This window comes from Sesamum indicum, linkage group LG13, assembly GCF_026168435.1.
Source record: "Sesamum indicum cultivar Baizhima isolate 11 linkage group LG13, ASM2616843v1, whole genome shotgun sequence".
Classification (NCBI taxonomy): Eukaryota; Viridiplantae; Streptophyta; class Magnoliopsida; order Lamiales; family Pedaliaceae; genus Sesamum; species Sesamum indicum.
This window is the reverse complement of record NC_142669.1, coordinates 12,222,790-12,250,755: the sequence shown is the minus strand read 5'-3', so window position 1 is coordinate 12,250,755 and position 27,966 is coordinate 12,222,790. Positions and strand designations below refer to the sequence as shown.

Below are 27,966 nucleotides of genomic sequence, written 5' to 3'. Positions count from 1 at the left end.
AGGGGCACGATCCAATTGTAAGAAACGGACAAACTCAAGAAAACAAATCCCTTTTTCTTAATTAAATCGGTACTAAAATTCAATTTATTCGGAAAAATTCAAGAAATTAGTGCAATTCCCTCTTTTTAATTTTTGGGTTTGAATATCACAGCTCGAAAGAAAATTTTTAAAAAACTCTCGTGACCCTCACTATCTTCTTTCTCCCTCTCTCTCTCTCTCTGTCTCTGTGTGTGTGTGTGTGTCTTCTTTCTCTCACTAGCTGGGCGAGAGGCATTCCTTCGTCACGCATTCATCAGTTTTCGGGGTACATTTTGTGCTTCGATTCAGTTTCGTGGCATTGGTTGTACATAGATTTGTTCATACTTTGTGTGGGTACTTTTTTGCTTGCTGTATATTGGGGCTGGTTTTTGTCTCTAGTTTTCTGTACTAATGTCGTTTATCAGTGCTTCATTTTATTATTTTTGATCTGAATCTCCTGTTAAGTGTTGGGGACTTGTGAACACTGCAGTTCTCGAAGCTCGATGATGTTAATTTATTAATTTTTTTTTTCTCGGCGATTTGTGCTGGATCTCACGGATTGGGGTTTATAAGCTCTGATCTTGGCTTAAATTTTAATTAATCGAGGGATTTTGCGGGTTTCTGCTTGTTTTTTATGTGCCTAATTTCTGTTCTATTTTAGTGTTTCTCTAGCTTTTAATGATGTCTGGTTTTACTTAGCTTCCATGAGAGGGTAAATGTGGTTTGTTTGTTAATGGTTTTACCTTTCCAGATTTCTGTGTTGATTGCTGTTTGTCTTTCAAGACAATTGAAGAGCTTGTAGAACGTTGATTGTAATAGAGGAGTTGAAGAAAGGAGAAGGATTTGAGGGAGAAAGATAGTTTAAATTTGACTTTCTGGATGTTTGTGCTTCTGGGTGGAAATGACGTCTGATATGGCACAAAGCTTGAGATCAAGCAGGTCCTCATTTGGCTCTAGCAATGGGTTTGAAGCCCATTCCCACAACTCTTATGCCACCTCAAATGGTGATGATTATGATTCTGATGGTTCCAACTTTGCTCCACCGTAAGTTTTTCCATTTCCTCATAATGCCTTAGAGCCATCATTTCCTATTTTTTTTCCAAAGTTTTCTCTTTCGGTAGGGGAAGCTGTTGCGTTTTAAAATGAGCAGTTATGTTCCATGCACAGTAATTATGGCAATCCCGCGAACTAATTATGTTTTTTTGACTTGTAGCACGCCTAATACTCTCTCATCAGTTATGCCGCCTGAACTTGCCGGTGCTATACCATTGATTGACAAATTCCAGGTGAAAGTTCAAGTTGTTCCTTTTTGAGATTTTGTAATACACAGACTCTGTTCTGGAGCTTAAATTTCAATTATTTGGCATTAGTTTGTTCTTGATGGCTGCACTTTGCCATCGGGCTATTTACTGCTTTTGGGTTGTCAACCCAAAACATTTAGTTTCTGATGGTTTGTTTCTTCCTTTAGGTGGAGGGATTTTTGAGGGCTATGCAGAAGCAGATTCATTCAGCTGGTAAACGTGGTTTCTTCTCTAAAAAGACACTGGGATTGCAAGTTCGAGAGAAGTTCACCTTTGAGGATATGCTTTGCTTCCAGAAGGTTGTATCTGCAGTATCTGGACATTCCTGTTTTCTTCCTAATATTGTATACTGAAGGTAGGTCGTACTTTTTTGACAGGATCCTATCCCTACCTCACTTCTGAAAATAAACAGTGATCTTGTTAGTAGAGCAGTTAAGCTGTTCCAAGTCATCCTGAAGTATATGGGAGTTGATTCCTCTGATCGAGTTACTCCAATTAGCTTAGATGAAAGCATTGAACTTGTTAGCAAACTATACAAGCATGCTTTGAAGCGTTCTGAACTTCGGGATGAACTCTTTATGCAAATTTCAAAGCAGACAAGAAACAACCCTGATAGGTATGTCTGTAGGTTTTCTATATGTGGTTGTGAAGATTTCTATACATTATCAATGTAGATTTTCTGAAATTTGTTAGTGTTAATCAATTGATTTGCCCTAGTAGAAATTGCTTAATCCTTTTTATTTTTTCACTCATTGCTCATGTTACTTGGTGATGGATGGTTGACCTTATGCTTCTTTTATCGATAGGCACTCTTTGATTAAGGCATGGGAGCTCATGTATTTATGTGCATCCTGCATGCCTCCTAGCAAGGAAATTGGTGGCTATTTGTCTGAATATGTACATACTGTGGCACACAGTGCCAGTAGTGATTCTGAAGTGCAAATCCTTGCAATGAATACGTTAAATGCTTTAAAGCGTTCTGTTAAGGCTGGACCACGACATATAATACCTGGACGCGAGGAAATTGATGCTGTTTTGACTGGTAAAAAGCTTACAACTATAGTGTTTTTCTTGGATGAAACCTTTGAAGAGATAACATACGACATGGCCACAACTGTAGCTGATGCTGTTGAGGTATTCATATGCTTCCGGATATGTCTATCTATCCATTTAATAATATTATATGCTTTATGAAATTGGCATCGTTATCAAGACTACCTTGAAGTTCTTTATAGTTTATATTGTTTAGATGAAACATGCAATTTATATTTGAATCCTTTGGAGGCTTTGAACTCTCATTGTATGATAACAAGAGTAAGGGGCCTATGGATTTAACGTTTCTCTGGGTCTAACTGATTGCCCATTATGCTCTGTGTTATTATTTTTGATATTTGGCTCTTTATATTAAAAACCCCGATCACAAGAAAGAGGGAAAGATAGATGAGAAGGAAAAGAAAATAGAAAAGAACTGATTTCATTTCTAACTGAATGGAGCTTTTCATGCTCTGAATGATGGGTTGAAATTTTCTTGGATTAAAAAAGTTTAGACTTTTACTGGGTATGATTTAAGTTTAGAGATGTTTATTTTTACTTATATGTGAAGCTATAGGCAGTGTATTGCTTACTGTGTCAACTCAAGGTATGATTATTATTCCGCATTTACCTTTTTTCCCCTCTTCTATAGAAAGTTTGAAGCATACTTTTATCACATCCAAAATTCTAGTTTTTTTGTCAACTTTATCTTACATCATTGTTAACTGTTGGGAACATGCATATTCGAGAATGGAAGATTTGGTTTACATATATTTTTAATGGTTAAGGACGGGTGCAGGCTTCTCAAGAGAACTTATTCACTTCAAAATTCAACAGCAGAAACTATAGAATTTCTGAAATCTGAGGGGATGTCAAATGAGATGAGAAACTTGACTGGCATATCAACAACTGCCCGTGAATATGGCTTTTTTGGAAAGCTGATAATTCTTTGCCAGCATTCTTTCCTCCAATCTCTTGGGTTTTTGAAGTCTTTTAATCAATGATGGAGTCTAAATTTTTGAACACGAGCATCTAAATATATTGAGTATCAGGAGAACTCCATAATGCTTACTTAGGGGGCCCTTGGAATAAGAGGGGATCAAGAGTTCTACTAAGGATGATTACATGCCTTGGTTCAAGTAATTTCCATTTAAAATACCAATAATTGCAAACCCTTCTTGTTGCCTCATTGGTTAAATTGGTGTCTATTGGACAAAGAGTTGTGTGAAAGAGTAAACAATTTAGGTTTCTGAGTGGATATTCTGAGGAAGTGGGCCCTAAATGGAGTTACTGGTGCGAAGATCTGAACTTTTTTGTTTTGACTTTGGGGATAAATAGGACATAGTACTCATCTGTATCTCTAATGTCCAGAAAAGAAATAACATGCTGCCTTAATGGTGTATGCACTTTATGCTTTTGGTGGCGTTTACTTAAATTGCTGGATGCATAAATGTGTTTTTCTAGCTAAACCTTTAAGACTTGATGTTCTTTTTGCAATTTTGTTCTGCATGCACAATTGATGTGGGGGACATATGATATGATTGTGAAATCTTTGCTGGTCTTAAGGTGCATTATTTGTATTCTGCATTGAAATGTTTATCAAGTGCAGTGCAAATTTTAGATTCATCAGAAGATTACTTAATTCTTTTCTGTTAGTAGTGGCAAGGTGATTACTTTTTTCTTTTTTTCTCATTCAGGCATTAATAGCATCCCTCTTATTGATAAATTTGCTGTGACACTTTATTAATTTTTAGTTCATGGTCAATAAACTTCAGGAGCTTGCTGGGATAATCAAATTATCAACATACTCTAGCTTCAGTTTGTTTGAGTGTCGTAAGGCTGCTGTTATTTCGAAATCAGCAGACCCCGGAAATGGTACTTATCAAATATAGTCTTCAACTATTTCCATTTCAACTTAACTGCAGTAATTTGTTGTAGTTCTTATTTTGTTGAAATAGTTGAGGAGAACATGCTTCCAGTTTCCAACATCTAATTTTAACAATATGCTCTTATATTCTGTAGAGGAGTATATCGGTTTAGATGATAACAAATATATCGGAGATCTACTTGCCGATTTTAAGGCATCAAAGGACCGGAGTAAAGGAGAGATTTTGCACTGTAAACTGACATTCAAAAAGAAGCTATTTCGGGAGTCTGATGAAGCTATTACAGACCCAATGTTTGTGCAGTTATCATATGTCCAAGTATGTCTTTGTGGTCACTTTCCTTTCACAACAAACTTTCGTTTGTTGCTATCCCCAGTTTTTTGGTCTCAAGATATTCTTCAAACTATTCTCCTGGTGTTATCTTCCCCTCTTACCTTGTTTCTCTTGTTGCAGCTACAACATGATTATGTATTAGGCAATTATCCGGTCGGAAGGGATGATGCTGCACAGCTATCCGCGTTGCAGATTCTGGCTGAAATTGGATATGTTGTTTCTCCAGAAACATGCACGTTAGTTGCCTTAATCTGTTTCTTTGTCTGTCTTGCTGTCTCTTCTATCTTTTCTTCATTTGATCTGTGACTTCTTGTTTCTTGATGATGTATAGTAGTTGCTATTTCTTAACTTATTTTATAGGACCTTATGCAAGAGATTCATTGATTATTTAATTGACTATCTCCCCATTTATATATCTAGCGATTGGACATCACTTCTGGAGCGATTTCTCCCAAGACAAATAGCAATTACTCGAGCGAAGAGAGACTGGGAACTAGATGTTCTTTCTCGTTACCGTTCAATGGTGAGAGCATTGTTGTAATTCCCCCAATTTCCTGATACATACAGATAAAGAATTATATGTTGATCCATTGAAATGTTTATTCTATATGCTATAAGGAATTGCAAAAATGTGTTTACTCTTTAAAAATAGATAAAAGTGTATTTTTTATTTTTCCTTATATTCTTTACTAATTATCCTTTGCCTGGAAACATGTCTCTTGCCAAACCTTTTTGGCCATACTAAAAATATATTTTAGCTAATAATTTTCTGTTATACCCTTAACTAAATATAGGAGATCAATAATATTGCTTACTTTTACTAATTTAACCAATCTTTATGCTCTTCCGCCATACTTTTAGTTTGGATACAGCCATTCCCTTCTTAAAAGCTAAAATGTATCTTGAAGACATTAAATAATTGTATTAATGTCTTTTTTTTTTTTTGTGATATTCTCATTCATCTGTAGGAAAATTTGACAAAAGATGATGCTAGACAACAATTTTTGCGCATCTTGAGAACACTTCCTTATGGGAACTCAGTGTTCTTTGCTGTCCGTAAAATTGATGATCCTATCGGACTGCTGCCAGGGAAAATTATTCTGGGCATTAACAAGCGTGGGGTAAGTGTGTTCTCTGTTATTTTTGCATTACATATATAACCACTGTAGATATGAGATGCCTAAACATGATTGCTTCGTTTGCCCAAAGGTTCACTTCTTCCGCCCTGTTCCAAAGGAGTATCTACATTCAGCTGAGTTAAGGGACATAATGCAATTTGGCAGCAGTAACACTGCTGTTTTTTTCAAAATGAGAGTTGCTGGTGTCTTGCATATATTTCAGTTTGAAACAAAACAGGTTAGATGATTATGATTTGCAAGTAAGATCCAGTTATTAGGTCTTTAAATGTTTTCGTCCTGTTTCCTATGTTAATTACCATTAACAATTTTTATGGATTAGGGAGAGGAAATCTGTGTTGCCCTTCAAACACATATAAATGATGTGATGCTGCGCCGCTACTCCAAGGCACGTGCCGCTGCAAATGGTTCAATTAATGGACATCCTTCTGATAATGTTCGACCACCTACTGTTGACTTCAATGAGAAGCGAGTTTTGGAATTATCGAAATCTCTTGAAGAATCGGAAAACAAAGTGAATCAAGTGAGTTTGCTAATTTCTAGACAGTTATTTTTATAAACTACGGGCGCAAAATTGATCCCATCAACTGTTCATTGGTTAGCAATTGAAGACTATTATGCTTGCTTACAAATACAATTAACTCATTTTTCTATTACTATAGCACATTATTGTCCAAATATCTTTCTCCAACTTTTCTAACCGATTTTTTTGGTTATTCAGTTGCAAGAGGATTTACATGAAAAGCAAAAGCAAGAACTGAAAATGAAAGAAGATTTGGAGAGTTTGAAAAGCATTTTGAGGTCTGAGAAGCATTATTTGGAAGAAATAATTTGTGAATGTGACAAACTGAGAACTTTGTGTGATGAAAAAGATTCAGCACTACAGGTAATCATCTTTAAAAGAGAATTGAACTTGATTCTCATTGGTTTTTCAGCTTCTCATTATTGGTTCCGTATAGGCTGCATTTTTGGAGAAGCAAAGCATTGAGGTGAAGTTTGCAAAGCTGAATAGTCAAGGACTGGAGAACAACATTAGGAAAGAGTTGGTTGAGACAAATAGCCAGGTATACATATATTGGATTTATAATCTTTGCCTGTATAACTGTTGAGATGTTATGTTGTGATCATATGCAACCCTATCCTTGAAAAGATTATCTTCTACTTCCTTTTTCTTTAATTTATACAAATTACACAATGAACTGATGCCTAATTCTGTATTTTTTCAATTACTAATTTACTACTAAAGGTTACGTGCTTTGTATGTAAGGCATATGCATAATGGAGAAACTTTACATTCAAAAAAAAAAAAAAAAAAAGAATGAAAAGGAACTTTTAACTTTTAAATATAATAGACAGAGTCCTATATATGCCAATGATTTACGGTTAAAAACTCACAGAATCTGTATTTTTATGAAATTATTTTTAAATAAAAAGTTTAGGAAGTCCAAGTAATTATGTTAAAAAGAAGATACGTATTAGCTTTTGAAAAAAAATTGAGATGACAAGGAATCTTCCTATTTAATTTCTATTGATTAGGTTTGAGGAATACTAAAAACTCAAAGAAAATCTTTGAGCTATTCATATTTCTATGTAGTATATATATATGTGCATATATGTATACATGAATTAAATGTTTTCGAATTAATTGTAAGCATGTATGGAAGTTAATAATTATAAAACATATATAAAATATGAATGTGAAGAAATAAAAATTACTTGTTTCTTATTGAAGTTGTATAACTATTTTTATGAGCTTTAAGACAGTGTTTTTACTGCAAGCTAATAATATCACTTCGTACTATCTCCACCCATCGTTATTTGACTTCTCAATGAACTTTTTCGTTATTATCAGAGTATGCATCATTGTAATTTTGGGCTTCAAGTATTGGCTCAATCTATTTTAGGAGAATGCAAATTAAGTTCTATCTATTTCAGGAGACTATAAAATGATATCTTGCATCTTGCTTCATTTTGATAATTCTTGAATTGCTAGAGTATGCAACTTTCTGGAGTCTTATGAGTCTTTAGCATTTTACTATATTTTTATGCAATTTTAATTAGCAGTAGTTTAGTCTTAACAAAAAAGTGAAAAAAATGTCAAACGCTTTCAACAGTAGGTAATTTTACAATAATATTAATTTATAAGATATGGATGGATAAACTAGGTATTTTATACTTGTAATGCTAATAGTATGTAATGTATAATATAATATATAGATTGATGTGTATGATAGATAATATTTGGTTAGAAAATAATTAATACTCAACTCAAGATGTATTAAGCAACATATAATTAGCCGTAAAACATTTAAAGAATTTGGATCTAGACATAAACATATATAGATTTCATAGGAGTTAGTTAATACAATTTCAATTCACATAATTGCATCACTAATAGTTATCATATGAAAAGTCAATAAGAATATTTTAGTCTATAGATTTTGATTAGCACAGTTTTTACCATTTTCAATAGGTCTTGCATAAGATCTAAGATGAACTAAAAGGCATGCAGCCACAGTTGCCTATTATGATCATATGAAAAGTCAATAAGAATATTTTAGTCTATGGATTTTGATTAGCACAGTTTCTACCAATTTCAATAGGTCTTGCGTAAGACCCAAGATGAACTAAAAGCATGCAGTGCACAGTTGCACGCTGTAGAAGAATCCAAAAGGAAACTTGTGAATGAGAAAACATCTCTTGAAGAAAGACTTTCAAGACTTGAAAGGAATAACAATGATGAGGTAAATATTGTTACTCTTTTCTTTTTTCCTGTTCAATCAGTTTGAGACCGATGTTCATATAACCTGAAAATTGTTCTCATTCTTTAAATGCAGATTGCTATTATTAAGGAGAACTTTGAACAGGAACGCAAGACCATGAAGCTTCATATTTCTGAACTTGAAAAGAAATTGGAAGAGTCCAAACGAAAATTGGGTGAAGCACAATCGGCTATTGCCATTAAGGATACCGAGTTGTCTGCTTTGCAAAATAATCTTAGGGAATTGGAGGAGCTTAGAGAAATGAAAGAGGTGAAAGTTTTTCCTTAATAGGTCTTGGAACTTGTATATATTTGTGTCTGTAATACTTTCTTATAGGCTGTAAAAATATTACATGTACCAAATTTTGATGGATGGCATCTTATTTAGGACATTGACAGAAAGAATGAGCAAACAGCGGCAATTTTGAAGAGGCAAGGGGCTCAATTGGCTGAGATGGAGGCACTTTACAAGGAAGAACAAGTTATGAGAAAACGATATTTTAACATGATTGAAGGTACCATCGCATTTTGTTTTCCTTATTTGGACTGTCCATCTGTTGCCATTGGATGTGTGTGAAACTTTAAATGAAGTGAAAAACTGAAATTTCAGGTATTTTTACTCTTCTGCTCCTAAAGTAGTGGTTGGAATTAGAGGTTTCACATCATTACTTCAAGTAAGAGGGAAAAGAGGGTACTTTTGAAAAGAAAGCTTCCATTTTAGAAAATGAGATATTTGTGGATATCCAAAAAAGAAGTTGCAGCATTCAATGTGGGATAGAGGCAGTATTGTTTTCTTCGGAGCTTAACATTCTTTCTTTTATGAGTGTATAGCTATATATGGATAGCTTCAATATTTCATTATCTTTTGGTGTTCGCTAATTGTTGAATTCATGTTTGAAAAATACATTTATTTCGTAGACATGAAAGGCAAGATTCGAGTCTATTGTCGATTGAGGCCTCTCAGTGAGAAAGAAATATCTGAGAAGGAGAGAAATGCGATGGCGAGTGTGGATGAATTCACAGTAGAGCATACATGGAGAGACGATAGAGTGAAACAACACATGTATGATCGTGTTTTTGATGGCCGTGCTACCCAAGAGGATGTTTTTGAGGATACCAAGGCAAGCCTAATAAAATTCTGTGGTTTATATTATGTTTTCGTTAGCAATTATTACATCTTATATTCTTAATTCTCCTTAATTTGAGTCAATTGTGTGTTCTCTTATCCTTTTCCTTTCTGCAGTACCTGGTGCAATCTGCTGTCGATGGATATAATGTTTGCATATTTGCATATGGACAAACTGGTTCAGGGAAGACGTTTACAATTTATGGATCTGAAGGCAATCCTGGGCTCACTCCACGTGCTATCTCTGAACTTTTTAGGATTATGAAGCGGGACAATAAAAAGTTTTCTTTCACTTTGAAGGTAATAAGTTTGACATCTAGGAGTTAATGTTTTTTTTCAATAATCTGAATACTTCTACTTCTGTTTCATTTTATTTTATTTCAAAAGCCTGAATTGCGTAGTGGTGATTTTGGACATTTGTTGAATGTGATGACCAATTATTTATGAACATATGCAGGCATATATGGTGGAATTATATCAAGATACACTAATAGATCTCTTATTGCCGAAGAATGCAAAGCGTTTGAAATTGGACATAAAAAAAGATTCAAAGGTAATTTGTCTTCAAATGTTTCTTGAAGATATAGAAATTATAATATAGTTTTGCTTTTTTGTTCTGACTTTGGTTTTGTGCTGAAACTTGTCTGTTCTCTACTTTAATGCCAATTTAGTTTTCAATGACTTAGTTGTTGTGTATGGCTACTTTGTATTCACAGGGTATGGTGGTTGTGGAAAATGTAACACTCTTGTCCATTTCATCCTATGATGAATTACAAAGTGTTATGGAGAGAGGGTCTGAACAACGTCATACAACAGGGACCCTGATGAATGAGCAAAGTTCGAGATCACATTTAATACTTTCCATTGTTATAGAGAGTACCAATCTTCAAACTCAATCTGTAGCCAGAGGAAAGGTATTGACAAATATATATCATCTATATCTAAAGCTGATCAACTTGGACTTAGCATTAGATTCTTAACTGATTTTGTCATACCCTTTTGTTTTAAAATTCATAATAGTTTTGAACACTATATCCATATCAAACTATGTAATATACAAGCGTATGATATATCGTACTTTGCACAAGTGCAGTTGAGTTTCAGATATTGGATTATGCCATCAGTATAGCATCTAAAAGAGTGCTTTTATTTCGATTCGTAGAAGAAAAGGGACCTTTCCTTTTGGGAACTGAGCCACAAAGCTGTTTTAGACTGTTACCGTAATCTTAAAATGTGTGGCAGAGAGAAAACAACAGTCGAGTGTTAAATGAAAATATTATCTTGGTATCTTGAATCTGAGTGAGATGTTGGCAGCTCGGCTTTGGGTATATTACGGTTTTTCTTGAAGAGGAATTCATGTTGCTACAGCTTTCATTTACACTTCTAATGGATTCCTTAGCTCAAGGAGTGATGACAGCTTTCTTAATATGATTTTTCAATTGCATTTTCTTCATTTGGGATTTATATTTTCTATCATGCAGCTAAGCTTTGTGGATCTTGCTGGATCTGAAAGAGTGAAGAAGTCAGGGTCTTCTGGTAGTCAATTGAAGGAAGCTCAAAGCATCAACAAATCACTTTCAGCTCTTGGAGATGTCATTGGTGCTTTATCTTCCGGCAATCAGCACATTCCCTACCGAAATCACAAGCTAACTATGTTGATGAGTGATTCACTGGGCGGTAATGCTAAAACTTTGATGTTTGTAAACATATCTCCAGCCGAATCAAATTTGGACGAGACCTACAACTCTTTAACGTACGCACCCTTTTCTTCCTCTCTATGTATTGCACATTTATTATCGTGGTAATTGGACTCGGGAGAGAGGCATGCTAATGGAGCAATAAGAATAAGCTACTTTAAATTAGAAATATAGTTGGCTTTACCTCTCAATGATGTTTATAATTATAGTTGGTCAGTTGGCTTGAGCTCCATTTGGATGGAAGGATTTGAATTTGAGGGAAAGATTTGGAAATAAGGATTTCAAATAAATGCATTTCAAAACCATATCAATGCCTCAAAATATAGTTCAAAATGAAAGTTTAAGAATTTGCAATGCTTTATACCACGGATTTATCCAAACAAGTTTGATGGATTTGAAATCCTTAGGAATCCATATCGATCCAAACACACCATTAGTTAATAGTTTGTTTTGGTAAAGTCCTTGGTCGTATAAATGAATGGAAATGGTTGCTGACTTAATGTTTTGATAATCTGTATTCTACATCAGGTACGCATCCCGAGTACGGTCAATTGTGAATGACCCTAGTAAAAATGTGTCATCAAAGGAAGTGGCTCGTCTTAAGAAGCTAGTTGCCTATTGGAAGGAGCAGGCTGGTCAAAGAGGTGATGACGACGATCTGGAAGAGGTCCAAGACGAACGAAGTCGAAAAGATAAGACTGATAATCGTCATTCTCTGTGAGTTGCCCTCAATTATGTGTAATGGTAACCTTACCAAGTAAACCGAGCTTGTTGGTTTAAAGGCATCAGGCAATCTCATAGCATGTCAAATACTTGTTTGTCTTGCTGCCTTGTTGGGATGCTTGTCCAAAAATTTTGCTGTGGCAAGAGGGTCTTTGCTTCTTCGATGGGTTCGTCCTATTTTTGTACAGTAAATCTGTATATTATCAAGATTAATACCAATACCTGGAATTGGTTTTTCTGTCCTTTTCTTTGCCATCAAAGTTTGTAAATTCCGTAGAAACATACGCTTTTACAAAATTTCGTTTGTCCATTCAGTTCAGCATGTCTATGTTATCGATGAGTTGGGATTCCAGGAGATGACCGACTGACATTTTGCCGTTGATTTTGAGATTGTCAAAGACATCTCTGGTCTATATATGTTCTTGTTCAACAGTTTGTGTTCAATCGGTAGAAATTCTGTCAGGCAGAGAAAAGCAAAACAGAAAAACAAAACAGTTGTTGTCATAATATAACTTGCAAAAACTTTTCCGTTCTCTAGTCGTACTTTCATTCCCAATTTTGAAAATACTTGTAGGAATCACGAGCGTGGCACGTAATGCTTATTACTTTACTGCACGTAATGCTTATTACCTCGATAAAGTGACTATTATTCAAAATTTTTATTAAGTAAAAGTGTAAGGATTTTCATAAATGAAGAAGTATTATTTTGAAGTTTAATAAGTACTTTTAAATAAAAGATTATATCTATTAAGCTTAATGAATTTGGACTTCTAAAAGTTATTAATTGTAAAAGCGTTCTATTCAGTAATAATTTAAAAACTAAATAAAAATATAACTAAATAAGTGGTTATGTAAATACATAATTTCGTTATTCATTTGCTTGTTCGATTTTGTTTGCATGAGAAATCTCTTACTGGTTTTATGAATTTTTTGTATTCGACAAAATTATTAAGTATCTTTTGTTTGATTGGCGTTTGAAGTTCAATGTTATCATTCTTATTCATCGTTTAATATTTTCATTATGTTCTCGAGATATTGCATCATGATTCTTATCAATTTGATGTATTGACTTTATCAATAATACTTAGAATTTTAAACCAATAAAGATTAAGTGGGTTAATTGGTGTTTTACTTTTGATTTCCTTATTTAATAGGGAATGTCTCCTTATAGTTGCATTCGTCACAACATTCAATTTTTTATTCATTAGTTCTATCTTTTTTTAAGTTCAATTATAATATTTTGTTGCCTGTCTATAAGACTTATGTTAGAGTATTTATGCATTATGATATTTTATATTTTTTAGCATAATATATCAGAATATTGCATAAGTAATAGTAAGGGTACATGAATTTAAATATTTAAATAATTAAATTCAATTATTAATAACCTATTAACTTTAGTTTCTACTATAAAATCAATCCAAATTGTGAACAATCTATCAATTAATATTAACTTTTATCATCACATATCATACTATTTTCTAATTTGTGTTTTGGAAGTAACAATTTTTATGGCTTTTACATAGGCTTAAAATACAAAACCTTATTGATTCTAATCTTTATATTCATAATTGTAATTAAAATAATTCTTTTCAACTTATTCATCCATTTGTCTTCATTTTCTTTTGTTAATTGATATTATGTCTAAATAATTGAAAAATATACAATTGTAGGGATTTTTAAAAAAACATGTTCCAATTAAGGAGCCTCACGTATATTTTTGATTCAATATTCAAAAAATCGTACGTGTATAAAAAATTAAAAAGTTATATGTAAATATTCTAGACGCAATACATAGATTCGTATAGGTCACATAATCTGAAAGAATCACTTGCAGTCAAAACCATTTCATAAAACTTTGATATTTTCTTACGAGTGATCTTACTAATGTGTCGAAAAAATTTAAACTCTTTGGTAGAATTTTTAAATATAATAGTATGGGAAAAAATATTATTTTAGTATGCTTAATTTTAATTTTAGTCCGATAACTATGTCCATTTTTGTTTAGGTCTATTAACTTACCAAATTGCTTACTTTTAGTCATTTGGCAGATTTTCGGACAATTTTATCCCTATAAGTACATACGGACTAAAACTGCCTTTCAAAAGTTGTATATGTAAAATTAAAATTAGACATATTTAACGGACTAAAATAATACTTTTCCATAATAGTATGTATCTTGAGTACAAAAGAATGTGCCTCTATTATGTTGTCAGACATTTCATAATAAGTGTAATACAGGTAAAATTTGTCTAAAAATCTCATAGAAATGTATTGATACACTTTACTGTTTTACTATTAATTTGTTTTTAATCTCTTATTGATATTGTTTTATGTCATATTTCCTTTTATCATATTCTTGACTATTGTCAATTAGAAACGGTGAAAATGCTCACCAGAAATTAATATAATTATATAATTTATTTTTATAATTCTTCTATCATTTATGTGGTGCTTTTTTTTTATTTTTTTTGGACCTTATATCTTATTAATTAGCATTATTTGAAAAAACATGAAAATTGCAATAATATAATAAATTACTTCTTCCCCCCTAAATACCATGATTGCTAAATTAAATTCAGAAAAGAATTATTCAAAAATTATTTATTTACTCCATTATGTTCCATTTAGTTTCTAAATTATTTATTTAACTATAAATAATTTTACTATTTCAAGTTATAATATCTATCATTATAAATTAAATTCATACAAGAATGATTATATAATTATACAAATAAATAATAAATATATCACAAATAATCAAATGGGTAATAGAACTCAAAAGAGTATACCCATAAATTAGTGAAATTACATAAACATCCTGTAGTTATTACTGGTTAAGTTTTAACTTAAGCATCAAAGTGTTAACTTTTTATTTTGCAGGTCTTCTTTCTCAAAAGCTTTCATTCAATTAGCCCAAAACCGATATCAGGATCCAAGAACTTTGGACCAGTGCTAAAATAGTACGCATTAAAGTTATTAACTATTTATTCTATTAGATAAAAATAAATAATTAAATATCAATTTTTATAACATATTTTCTTTAAAACATATGATAAAATATATTAATTAATTTATTTTCTAAAAAAATTTAACTTTTGGTTAAGCATATATATATATTTGTCAATTTTTTTTAAGAAGCATATATGAATTGTTAGCTGTATTATATTTATTGTGTATCTACTATATATATATATTAATATATACTCCACTTGCAATATAGATTCTTCACTTATTAAAAAAATTAATTGAAAAATAATTTGATGATGATTTAATGGTTAAAATACTAAAATATATTGAAAATAATATAATTGTTCAAGGCATGAGGGGCATTTTTGTCCAATCAAGTGGGTAAGTGCTACATTTATTAGTTTAAGGGGTAAATGTTATATGATGAATAGTTCGAGAGGACAAAGTGTATTTTATCTAAAAGTTACGCATACAAGTAGAGCGTACACAAATTAATAATATTTTATGGGTTTAATGCAATTTAACTTCCGTTAATATTGCAAATGAGTAAATTACTCCACTATAAAAAACACAATAATTTAACTACCTGTACTTTGTAAAATGAAGTAATTTACATCCCTATCTAAGGTAAATTACTCTAATTTAAAAACTATAAAGAGATAAATTATTATATTTTAAAAAGTACAGGAAAATAAATTACTATTTCTTTTTATATGAGGAAATTTACACATTTACAAAAATTGCTTACATTTTTTTCCAATATTTTTAATTATGCTTGGATCATATATTAGCGGGTAGAAATTCGAGCGACGGCCAATCAATTGACAGCAAGTCCTCATGTCCCTGATTATGAAAAACACAAAAGTATCAGAAAGGCACTGCTGACTTAGATAGGCCACATTAAGCAAAAATACAAAGAAAAATGATAAATATAACCACAAGTATGAATATACAAAGGGTGTTCCAACCCATCTTGACCATAGCAAACAGGACAGGAAATCTTGAGACTTCCTCTCCAACCAACAAAATTACACCAAATTTGCAAAGTAAAATAGTAAGGAAGAACTAAAAAGGATCAAAAAAACAAAAATAAGAGAGAAAAAAATGAATGCACAGTGGTACTAGTTTTTTACAAAAGAAAAACTACACCATAGAGTCACTGTATCCAGTATAGCTCTCCCTGCTGAGGTACTGAGGTGTCCATCCTGATCCAAAATGTGAAGTAGTAACTGACGAGGCCGTCCCGACTGAGCCTGAATCCAGATCCAAGTCTATAGGCCCTGAAGCGGGCCAGACGAAAGCTGGCTTGAAAGGCGGAACGATAGGCACTGGGACCGTTCCTGATATGATCTGAACTATAGCTTGTGTTTTAGGCCTCTCGCTTGCTGTAGGATGTGAACATGCCAACCCCAGCAGTAGCAGCCTCTGAGCTTCTTCTGGTACATAGTCATCACCCAACCTCTGGTCCACAGCCTCGAGTAGTCTCCCGTCCCGATGCAATAACCAAACCCAATCGACCAAGAACTGAAAGCCTGCAATCTTGGCTCCGGGCCGTTGGCCACACACTACTTCCAAGATCACTGCCCCGAAGGCATATACATCAGATTGTTGCGTGGCTTTTCCCGTGTGGAAACACTCAGGCGCGATGTACCCCATCGTGCCTAGCACCCCTTCGGCCTCTGCATATGAGGTTTTCTCGTTGTCCAGGGCTCGTGCTAGGCCAAAGTCACCTAGACGGGCGTTGAAGTTGGAGTCTAGCATGATGTTGCTGGCTTTGAGGTCACGGTGCACCACTCTTTGGTCGTACTCATTGTGGAGATAGTGTAGAGCAGAGGCCACTCCTGCAATGATTTTATAACGGAGATTCCAGCCGAGCGGCTCCACATTTGGACCGGCAAAGAGATGCTTGTCTAGACTACCATTTGGCATGTACTCGTACACGAGTAGGAGCTTCCCGTACTTGTGGCACCATCCTGTTGCAGATAGAAACAAGTCATATCCTTTTTCTCTTCTAGAAACATTAATGAAAAATTCGTTCTTTTTCATGAAATCTATTGCTAACGACAGGATATGTTCCAGCAGCAGCCTAAACAAAAGGTTTGGCATTTCACCATCAAACATGACTCAGCTCTTATCAATATTTATTGACTCGGCTCTTTATCAACTCTAAAGTTCTATCAAGAATGGCCCCTCGACAAGCACCCAAAGAAGAATATATTGGTTGAAATTTTATGCCATGAGATATAGTCGTAGCAGGTCAATATTGTTAGGACCTACTGTACTATTCTGGAACTTGAAAACAAATTAGATCTCGCTTTCAATAGCAGAATCTTTGTTAAATATTATCCCATAGTCAGCCGAAAAGGTCACTTTCATGGATACCAAGAGTTCAAGAAAATTTGCATTCTGAATTCTGAGGGTTAGACCAGAACGAAGCTTCATCATATTTTCCATGAGAGCAGGAAATCAACCAACCGCGATGACAAGAGCTGCTGATGGCAGTTGCCCCGTTGGATAACGCTGGTCAAAACTGTAGAAGAAGTGACTTGGTCCCGCAACAACGATGGCTGCTTGGCATGCGGTAGGGTTGCAGGCAGTAGTTGACAAGGCAAGGCAGAATTTCTGAGTTTTCTTGAACTATTCTAGTATCATGAATATTAGTTTCAATGTCAACTATTATTATTACCTATGCAATATCTAATTTGCTTCTCTTCTTTATTCTTTTCTAGTTTTGCTAAGAATGTTGCACATCGTTTCCTAATGTGCCACCTCTTTCCCATGTATTCATATGCCCGACTCACCCAAGAACGTTGCGTTGAATGCATAAAATGAATAAACTGAAAGTAAGCAAATAAGGAGATAACCAGAGAGGCCTATTCGTAATTGCAGATTGGAAATAGACAAAATGACCCCTCCACACAGTGAAAGGCATTGATTCAAGAAAGATGATCACATCAACCATTTTGACATCTTAGCATACCTTCGAACACAACCACCAAATCTGCATTTATTACCACATTATTATTCCCTATTTATGGTATCCCTGTTCTTCTCAGTTTAGGACAAAGCTCCCAACAATTCTCTCTAATAATTATCACCTTCCACACTCCATCCTCAGAACATAAACCCACAATTTAAGACCAAATAAAGAGGATCTAATCAACTGACTAAGAACATTCACACTCTTGCCCATTGAAAGTTTTCTTTCTCTTTCACAGAAGAGATTTTCTTGTAAACGAAAGTTGATTTAATCAAGAACGATAACGTTAACGTCTTCACTTACCCTTAATCCACTGCATTCAACTTACGAACACGCCTAAACAGACTATAAATCAAATCAAGCAATTAACTGATAAAAAGATCAAGACCTAATGAATATGCAAACAAACTTTGGATAAAAATTAACTCACCCAGTAATTTAACAAGATGCTTGTGCCGGAGACGATTAATAATTGTAAGCTCAGCCAAGAAATCATCCTGCCCTTTGATGCTCTCCCTGGAAAACCACTTCACAGCAATCTCCATATTCTCCTTAACCAATACTCCTCTGTAAACCACCCCGAAACCTCCCTGTCCAAGTTTGTGCCTCTCATCAAAACCATTTGTCGCCTTCTTCAGGGCCCTGAACTCAAACTCCCGCGGCGTTCCAGGCAGGCTTTTCAGTGCCCCCACCAGATTCGGGTTCGACAGCGCCACCCGTCGCCTGTGGCAATAATATCCGAACCCGATTGCACCTATCAGCAACAAAACCAGCACAGGCACGCCAGCTCCCAGCACAATCTTCAGCCATTTATCCTCACCTTCGGTGAAGTAATTGACAGTTAAATTCCAGCGCAACACACAGTTCAGCTGGGTAGCATTCCCCGTCGAGGCAGAGAACCCGAAATAAGAGAACTGATTGACGTGATCCTTCAGATTCAGATCCCAGGCTGATAGTATAGGAGAGAGGGGCTTGGGCGGCGTCGGGCCGTACTGCTCCGCCTGCTCCGCAATATACACTTGCATCACCATGTTATCGCCGTTGTAATCCACCCAAACGTTGTAGAACCTGGCGCCCATGGGCGCAATGGTGATGTTGTGGGGCGCCAAAGGTTCAATCGCTATGGATCTGACGCTGTTTACGTTGATGCCCACGTGGTTGTCGTCGGGATCGAACTCCTGCTTGAAGGTGTCAAGCTCCACCGCCACCAGCTTGTTGGTGGGGCGGCCGTCTGTGGAAGAGTTCGTTAGGCCCAGAAACTGGCCGAAGCTGTTGGCCGGCAGGTTGAGGTCCGGGGCAATCACAAACGCCAGTCCCTCGCCGGGAGTCTCATTCTTGGGCCTGAAAACGTTGATCAGAAACGAAGTGTTGAAAGAAGCAACACGAGGCCGAGTCGAATTCGACCCGATATCATCTGCCCACAGCTTAAACCTCTGTTTCAGGAAAACGCGGCCGGAGAGGTTGGTGAGTATGAAATTAGCAGAAGCTGAATCCGGGGTCACCTGGAGAGCGTCGTTACTGATAGTTGCCGGCTTTTCAACCTCAAAGAACTCGTAGTGTGTCTCATTAAAAGGCCCATATTCTTGTCGGAATGTTTTGAGCTTTTCACCTTCTGCAACGGCCAAGAAACAGCACAGAAAAGCTATGGCGACGGCGGCGGAGATGGGTTTTGCTGTCATCAACCCCATTTCATGTGCTTGGCAGCTGGGGTTAAAGATTGGGTGGGAGCTTTGAGACCAAATGGGGAGTGAATGAATGTTTGGAGTATATTATCACCAACTTTTCTTGATTTAGTATTGTTTGGAAGCAACTTCGTAAAATTCAATAAAATAAATGTCGTTGGGGTTACAGTATGAGGATTAGATTCTTGTTAAGATAAGAATTCCCTTCATTTAATAATAATTATTATCAATAGAGTGATTGATTTCATTTTAGGCGGTCTCACGCTGTTCACTGCGTTGCTGGGAAACTGCAGCTTTGGTGTTTGGTTTGAATATTATTATTCAGTTGTTGATGGATTCTGTAAAGGCTGACTTTTCTATTTTTCCATGGAAGAAAAGAAAATACCAAGAAGAATATAAGGACGATTCAACGGCTTAATTATATATGTTTCGTCCCTAAATATATAAATTAATTCGATTTTGATCCTTAATATTTCTTATACTCAATTTAGTTCCTAAATTTTTATTTTTTTATAAAATTGATTCGACCATTAGTTTAGCCAGTCAAGTGAAATGCATGTAAGGTCGATTTTGAAGAAAAAATTAGCATTTTTTTCCCACCTATATGACCCATTATTGGTTTTTTTTGTGAGTTTTCCTAATAATTTTGCCTTTAAAGAATAATTAAATGCAGTTTTAAATACTCTAAGATATTTTGTAAAATGTTAAATATTATATAAGATATTTTGAACAAGTTACAAGTTGAGCCAAAGACATTCTAAATTTGTTCCAAGTCAAGTGGGGAGTTTGTGATGATCAAATCCTCCCACCCAACTTTACTTTGAAATTCATATAAAATCCTTTTTACACGTTATAAAATAGAGAATTGATAATATATATATATATATATATATATAGGATTCATATTTTTATTTGCTCAAATTTTTTCGTTTCTTCGTAGTCTCTATTTTTCATTCTATTTTAGTTCTTTATATTTGAAATATATCGGAACAATCTTTTATTTTTAAAATATATTTTATTAAAGTTTGTGACAATTAATGTAACAGAATTTAAATTAGAATAGATGGAAGATTCCCTTAAAAATAGGTAAGAATTTGAAAAATGTCGAATTCTTACATTAGTTTTTTCTTGAAATATGAATGCATCTAACAGCATTTTGCAAGAATTTTAACGTAACATACCATTTCTCCAGTCTACAAAAACTGAATTAATGAAACTCCACTTTATTTATAAAAATAATGTAAATGTTATTATAAATAGATTGTCTTGCGATATTTTTTAAATTTTTTTTTTTTGTATTTTTTCATGTAAATAAGATTATATTACATGATATAATGCCATTTGGGAAAAATGCAAGCACCCCCCTTGTGATATTGCAAATGAGTAAATTACCCCCTTATGAAAAAACTAATAGTGGTTTACCTCCCTGTATTTTTTTAAAATACGATAATTTACCCTCCCTTTGATTTTTAAAATGAAGCAATTTGCCTCCCTGTATAAGGAGGTAAATTGTTAGGCGTACTGATTACATTATTATATAAATATTGTTAAATAAGTATAAATGCATTGTTCTTAACAAAAAAATAATAAATTATAATAAATTTTTATAATATGAGACATTCTATTAATGTGAAAACCACTCAAATAGTGTAAAATGACCAAAATGACCCTAGGCACGGCGAAAATGGTCAAACATTCCGAGGATCCGCGTATGTTGATCCAAGTTCAATCCGATGACATACTAGAGCTTCATGATTATCTGACCATCGTTGGATCAATAGTTCATACTGAATTGCAGAACTTGGTCATCTTCATACGTACATAGCCTTAGATACCAGGTATATTTTTTAGTCGCATTTAATATTCTTGAATTTACCAAGTATTGACTTCACAATTTAAACATTATGGGACTACAATTGGTGTCTACCTTTTTTTTTTTTTTTTTTTTTTTCCTGTCTGACTTTGTGAGTGCCGAGATAATTGGACTAGCTCACAACACAAAATCAAATAACGTACTTTAAACCCATAATTTAGAGAGTATCTGGAAGTTTATAAGATGTTGAAATTTGTTCGATAATTTTTTTTGAAAAAAGAACTTATATAATAAATATTAATATGTTAGGAGCTTATAAGCTACTTTAAGAAAAAAGTAAAGAGTTCCTATCTTTGTGTTTAAAATTTAACAAATTTCTTCGATTCTTTCATATTAATTACAATTCAACACCTTATACACTCTACATTTTTATTTTATTCGAAAATTTTAAAACTTACCTATAAAATCTAACGTCTTAGATATTTTGACAAAAAATAGCCAAACATGCTCTTAATCCATAATTTGAACATCGCCCATACTCACTATAAGAAAATTTGATGCTAAAATCAGTATCGAACTAATTAGCAAGTAAAATTTTAACTGTTAATTTACATCATTCAATGTATATTTTAGATAATTCATTACTAATTCATTAGCCAGTAAATTTTTATTATTAAGTTTATTTTATATTTTAAATAATATAAATTAGCAACAAGGATTTTACTTATTAATTAATTCGATATTTTTTTTTTTGCTATTGAACTATTTTGTTTTAGTGACTGTCAATCGCAAGGTTTAACAAACAAGTCCTGTAGGTTTATAATAGAGTGTTGCAAGGTTGTAAGGACAAAGAACACAGGGGTGGGTCATGGAATTATGACAAGTGATGACACTTTATGAGTTGTTAGTTGTCTTCATTTTCACTTTATATCTCAACTTCCTAATTCTTTCTTAAAATTTCACATTCATGCCCATATCCTCAAATTTATGCATAATTATAATAAGTTATAGAAAAACAAGTTGTCACATGACTACCAATTCTTGGGATGTAAAATTATAAAGTTAAATAAAAAAAATATTAAATTATATATCGTGATAATCATCGCTGGTGGTAAAATAAGTAAAAATTTTCGATTTGACTGCACGTTGGATATGAATAGATTAAAATTGATTGCATATAAAATAATTAAAAATTTAACTCTTTTTAAAAAAAAACAATGTTATAGTTTTCTTTTCATAATAAAAAAATGGGCATTGAAAATCACCAAAGAGCACTCAAGAGGGCCATAAACACATGTGAAGTAACAAATCTTCATTATTATTTATGGACAAATGAATCAATTTATCTGAATTCAGTTCGATCTAATCTACTTTAACGTGAGGTGAAACCAATCTAACCTCACTCAGTTAGACTTGAAAGGGTTGGACTTGAAAGTCTTTTTATTTCGTATTGAGAAAATACAAATCTAGAACTATTTTGGATGAATCTTTACTGCTGTCACAGCCGCGCTGCCCCTGCCTATTTGGACTCAGTAGGGGCGAGTGTGGGCAGATTGGGGCAAACGTGGACAGATTGGGGTGGACTGGAACGAGACTTGCCCACTTTGTTTTGAGAAACAAAAAACATGTTCCGACACTGAATGGATCCTCTCCCTCGTTGCAGCTTCCACAACTCTACTTGTTACCTATCCTAAATATATATTCAATTTAGGTATGTTGCATTTATATGATGGTATAACTTTTTAGCTGCCTACACAAATATCAACATAAATTATAAAAGCAAGCACTCAAAAATATCATTCTTTTTGTTGTGATAATAATTTATTAAATTAACACATGTACAAGAATTACATTTTTGGTTCCTAAACAATATTTTTAGGGATAATTACACTCCCCTCAAATGAGATTTGATATAATTACACGTAGATCTTCTTCAATTTGGGAAATTATATCTAGAACCCATGAGTTTTGTTTCCGTCTAACAAATAAATTCCTCAATTAGTCAAAATTCATGAAATTTGCTGATATTAACAAAAAAAATTAAAAAAAAAATCTATTTCTGACTAAACTATCCTTATGATGGTGAAAATATATCTCCTCTCATGCATTAATGCACGAAGACATATGAAAGTAATTTGATCATAAAAATATTTATTTTTAGGGAAGGGAGTGTAATTATCCCATATTTTTATTTGATTTCAATTCATAAACAGTCGCCTCTTACATTTACAATTCATAAACATGCACATTTTAAAATACTGTTTCAGTGTTTTGGGCATTTATGTCAAGTTGCCGTTAAATTAGATGAAAAATCACGTGCCACTCACGTGCTGCTGGGAAGGAGGCAAACAAGAAAAAAAATTATTTCTGTCTGATTTAATAATCAATTTTATGGACCGAAAGTATAATTAGTGATAGTTTAGGAACTGAAATCGAATAAAGAGTATTATTTAGGAATAAGAAAATGTAATTGTCCCTGTGAAAGTGTATTGAATATAGGAGGTGGACTTAATAATTACCTTTTCTTTTAAATTTCCAAAGCATATAATTAGGGAAAATCATACTTTTGATCTCTAAATTATACCATTTATTCAATTTTAATATTAAATCATTATTATTTATATTTTTAATCTCTAAACTGACACTTTTTCTTACGAGTTTGATTATTTTTATTGCGATAAATAGTGTATTTGGTCCCTTAAATTTTCGTTTAGAATTACTTTAGTTCCTCAAGTTCACTTATTGACATTAGCATTCTTAAACTTTAGCTTTTGTCTCAATTTGGTCCCTCTTACCATTTTTCGGCAAAAATGTGGTTGGATTTTGAATCCTTGGAGGGTAAAATGATCATAAGTTTGATTTTATCACTTTAGTTCCTTAAGTTCATAAAATTATCAAATTAATCCTTTTTTATATGAAAAATTAACTTTTTTATATTTTTTATACTGATATGTTTTAATTATCTTATGTGAATAATGAAAACTTTGAACTATTGTGAGAAGAATAATAATATATTGCTTAATTTAAAATAAACAGTCTCTTGTTTTTAGTAGTTAAATAAAATTAAAATTAAGAATAAATTTTATAAAATTTATCTAATATGATGTAATAAACAAAACCTAAGTCAGTAGTTTTCTAGTTCAAGAGTTAAAGATAAGTCTAAAAAAGTTCGTAAATTATGCTTTTTAACTATATTCTTTAGTGGATTTCGTATATATAAAATTCATTTTAAGAGGTTTTATATAAAATGGGACCATATATTTAGAAATCCTCTTAAAATGAATTATATATATATATATATATATGAAATCTATCAAATAATCTAGTTAAAAGTACATTCCACCAACTTTTTCTTCAAAATCGTAGTTGTTAATATTTAATAACATTATTAAGATTTAATTTTATTAGACGTATCTTTAACTCCTAAGATTAAAGAACCAACTTAGATTTTTTAAAAATATTTTTAAATTAGATAAGTTTAATAAATTTATTTATAATTTTGATACTTTTTTGTCACTTTTAAAAATACATAAGAAAAAGCAATGTTTTATTTTAAGTTAAGCAATATGTTAATATCATGTTCACAAGAGTTAAAAGTTTTCATTTTTTATACAAGACAGTAACATCATACCATATAAAAATATATTAAAAAATATAGTTTTCTTTCTGAAAAAGGACTGATTTGATAATTTTACAAACTTAAGGAACTAAAATAATAAAATCAAACTTAAATTAACCATTAACCCTCTAAAAAGTCAAACTCCGGCCACATTTTCACCGAAAAATGATCAGAGGGACCATATTGAGACAAAAATTAAAATTTAGAGATACAGTAAAATCAAAAAATAAACTTGAGGGACTAAAGTGATTTTGAACGAAAACTTAAGAAATCAAATATAACATTTACTCTTTTTATTAATTGACTGTTAAATCATACAGAAATCATTTTTCCGTGCCTCCTTCCCAGCTTCAGTTGTGCAAGTAATTTTTTTCCATTAATCTGCTCTAAATAGTAAAAATAAATAAATACATATTTAGGGACCAAAAATGAAAGCGATAATTATTTAGGGATTGAAATTGAATATAAATGGTATTATTTAGAAACTAAAAGTGTAAATTAATTCTCCCGTATAATTTGTATGATACTTTAGAATCTGTTTTACAAATTTATTTATATATATTGGAAAATTACGAATGCAAGTTTATTTTCTCATAATATATAAATATATATATATATGTATGCATTATGATTGGATGCGACATTTTGTAGTTTGTGTTTTGAAAGGTTTAAGTATACTTTTTGGTCTTGTAATTAATTTTGGTACTTTTGATATTTTTATTTTTTATTTTTTTAGGATTGTAAAATAATTCTGTATTTTGTTTTAATTTTTCGTGATTCTGATCGTTCTTGTGTGGATACTGCAAAAGTTGTATGAACAAATCATACGTCCCTCTCGATTTTGATATTTTTATCCTTTTATCTTTATATGAGTTGTAAAAGAGTCCTCTAATTTTTTGACATTTCGCAATTTTGGTTCTTCTAGTGCTAGATTTTGCAAAAATTGCAGAAAAGAGTCATGTGCCGCGTCATCTTTTTAAATTTTTCGTCCGTATTGGTAAAAGTAAACCAGTTGGAACAAAAACCCCCTATTTAAATGAACCACGTGAGACGCACAGATTTATTCTGGAGCACTTTTGCAAAATCCGACAGCGAAAGGACCAAAATTATAAAATGTCAAAAATTATAGGATTTTTTTGCAATATAAAATTACTAAAATTCCAAAATTATAAGATCACACGGCCGTGTTGTGTCATTTTTAAACATTGAACCAATCAACTGCGGTTTCAGTAGTAGACTTATCTGAGCTACTGTCAAATATTTCAATTAAGTTGCTGTACTGAATATTTTGACCATTTCAAAAATGTACAATACCATAATAATTACATTGTTTAAATATATTATTATAATTATAAAAATCAATTTATTAATATTATATTCAATAATATAGTCAAATTGAATAATATAATATAATATAAGACGAACTACTTCTGTAAGTAGCGACGCAAAAAGTCCAAAAATAATTAACTACTTTTGATTTTCTTTTCTGAATTATTTATTTATTTATTCATTTTACGCTTATGCTTGTTTTAACCGAGGACATATATATATATACTAGCCGTTGTTGCATGTTTTTTCTATATGTATATAATAAATAGTTTTTTATATTTTAAAATATATTATGAATAAGTATAAAATATATAAATCAGTACATTATACTAATAAAAAGAAAGAAAGAAAAAATAATTTATCAATTAATGTAAATTTTGAAAAAGTTGAATTATAAGTTAGTTATTTTATCAGAGTAAAAATTATTTTAGTATCTGAGTTTTAGCATTATTATCAAATCGATATATGAGTTTTTGCAAATGATTGAATTGATACCTAAGTTTCTTCATAAATACCAAATTGATACATGAATTTTTCTAAATGCCCTAATTGTTACTTGAGTTTTTACGTAAAAGTCAAATAGATATATATCTTTATTTAGAATATTTTATAATAATAAAATTACCCTTTTAATCTAATTTAATTTATATATATATACATTTATTTATAGCACAATATAGTCCTATGATTAAATAAATTATACTATTTCAATGATGACAATGAATAATGGTAAATTAGTATAGTATATATGAATATTCATTCAATAACTAAAATTAACATTTAATAGATTTGGTAGGAAGTGATGGTTTCAAAATAAAAGTTAAAAGACATTTTGATCACAAAGTAATTTTTTGGATTTAATTTCTAAAATATTATAATTTAAGGAAAAAATATAGTAAGACAAACAAAAAATTAATAAAAAATAATTTCACCAATCTTTACTTTAAGTTTTAATTTTTAGAAATGAAATATAAAATTTCTATCTCCTATATCTATTCTTTTTCTTTTTTTCTTAATAGCTATCTACCTTATGAAGATGACTTTATTTTTTATTTATTATTTCAAATTGTGAACTTTAATTACACTTCTCAGTCTAATTATTTATTATCATTTAATTTTTATATAATAATGAAATTATATTATTCTACTATTTTTCCTAAATACTGTAATATTAAAGTAATTAATTTAAAATTTCTTTTATACTTTTTTAGTTTTACCTTAACTTTTTATTTATAAAATTAGTAGCTCTCATCAAGTGTATTTTTACTTTTTGTGTCAATAAAGACAAAATATTTATATATTACTATTCACTAATATTTTTACTATCATAATTAAATTATGTTATTTATTTTATCATAGCATGTAGTGTAATAAATAAATACTTAGGGTTAATTTTAATTCAAATGAGAAAAAGAGAAACTAACTTTAAATTAGAGGATATTTTTGTCTTTACAAAATATATTAAGATAGACATATGTATCTATTCGACAATTATGAAGAAACTCAAGTATCAATCCAAGTATTAGCAAAAACACTTGTATCAATTTGATACTTATGAAA

General features: G+C 32.0%; 2 protein-coding genes across 3 annotated transcripts; one reads left to right on the top strand and one right to left on the bottom strand.

The window, feature by feature from the left end:
* The first annotated feature begins 144 nt into the window (after nt 1-144).
* Nucleotides 145-12,332, top strand: ZWI (kinesin-like calmodulin-binding protein (ZWICHEL)). Of its 2 annotated transcripts, none has more exons than XM_011099703.3 (24): nt 145-304; nt 770-1,062; nt 1,232-1,304; nt 1,487-1,618; nt 1,697-1,935; nt 2,126-2,453; nt 4,127-4,226; nt 4,374-4,555; nt 4,691-4,806; nt 4,991-5,093; nt 5,539-5,691; nt 5,780-5,926; nt 6,029-6,229; nt 6,428-6,592; nt 6,666-6,770; nt 8,310-8,450; nt 8,544-8,738; nt 8,856-8,982; nt 9,386-9,588; nt 9,711-9,893; nt 10,051-10,146; nt 10,310-10,507; nt 11,075-11,346; nt 11,819-12,332. In XM_011099703.3, the coding sequence occupies exons 2-24, from the start codon at nt 920-922 to the stop codon at nt 12,009-12,011; spliced, it is 3,795 nt and encodes a 1,264-aa protein (XP_011098005.1). In that variant the 5' UTR covers nt 145-304; nt 770-919; the 3' UTR covers nt 12,012-12,332. The 2 variants fall into 2 exon arrangements, with proteins under 2 accessions (XP_011098005.1, XP_020554473.1); XM_020698814.2 differs by having other exon boundaries at nt 161-368.
* A 3,551-nt stretch (nt 12,333-15,883) lies between these two features.
* LOC105176794 (putative L-type lectin-domain containing receptor kinase S.5) lies at nt 15,884-19,861 on the bottom strand. The gene is made up of 2 exons (XM_088877230.1): nt 18,394-19,861; nt 15,884-16,956 (listed from the first exon to the last, which is right to left on the bottom strand). The coding sequence occupies exons 1-2, from the start codon at nt 19,649-19,651 to the stop codon at nt 16,127-16,129; spliced, it is 2,088 nt and encodes a 695-aa protein (XP_088733356.1). The 5' UTR covers nt 19,652-19,861; the 3' UTR covers nt 15,884-16,126.
* Nucleotides 19,862-27,966: the final 8,105 nt, after the last annotated feature.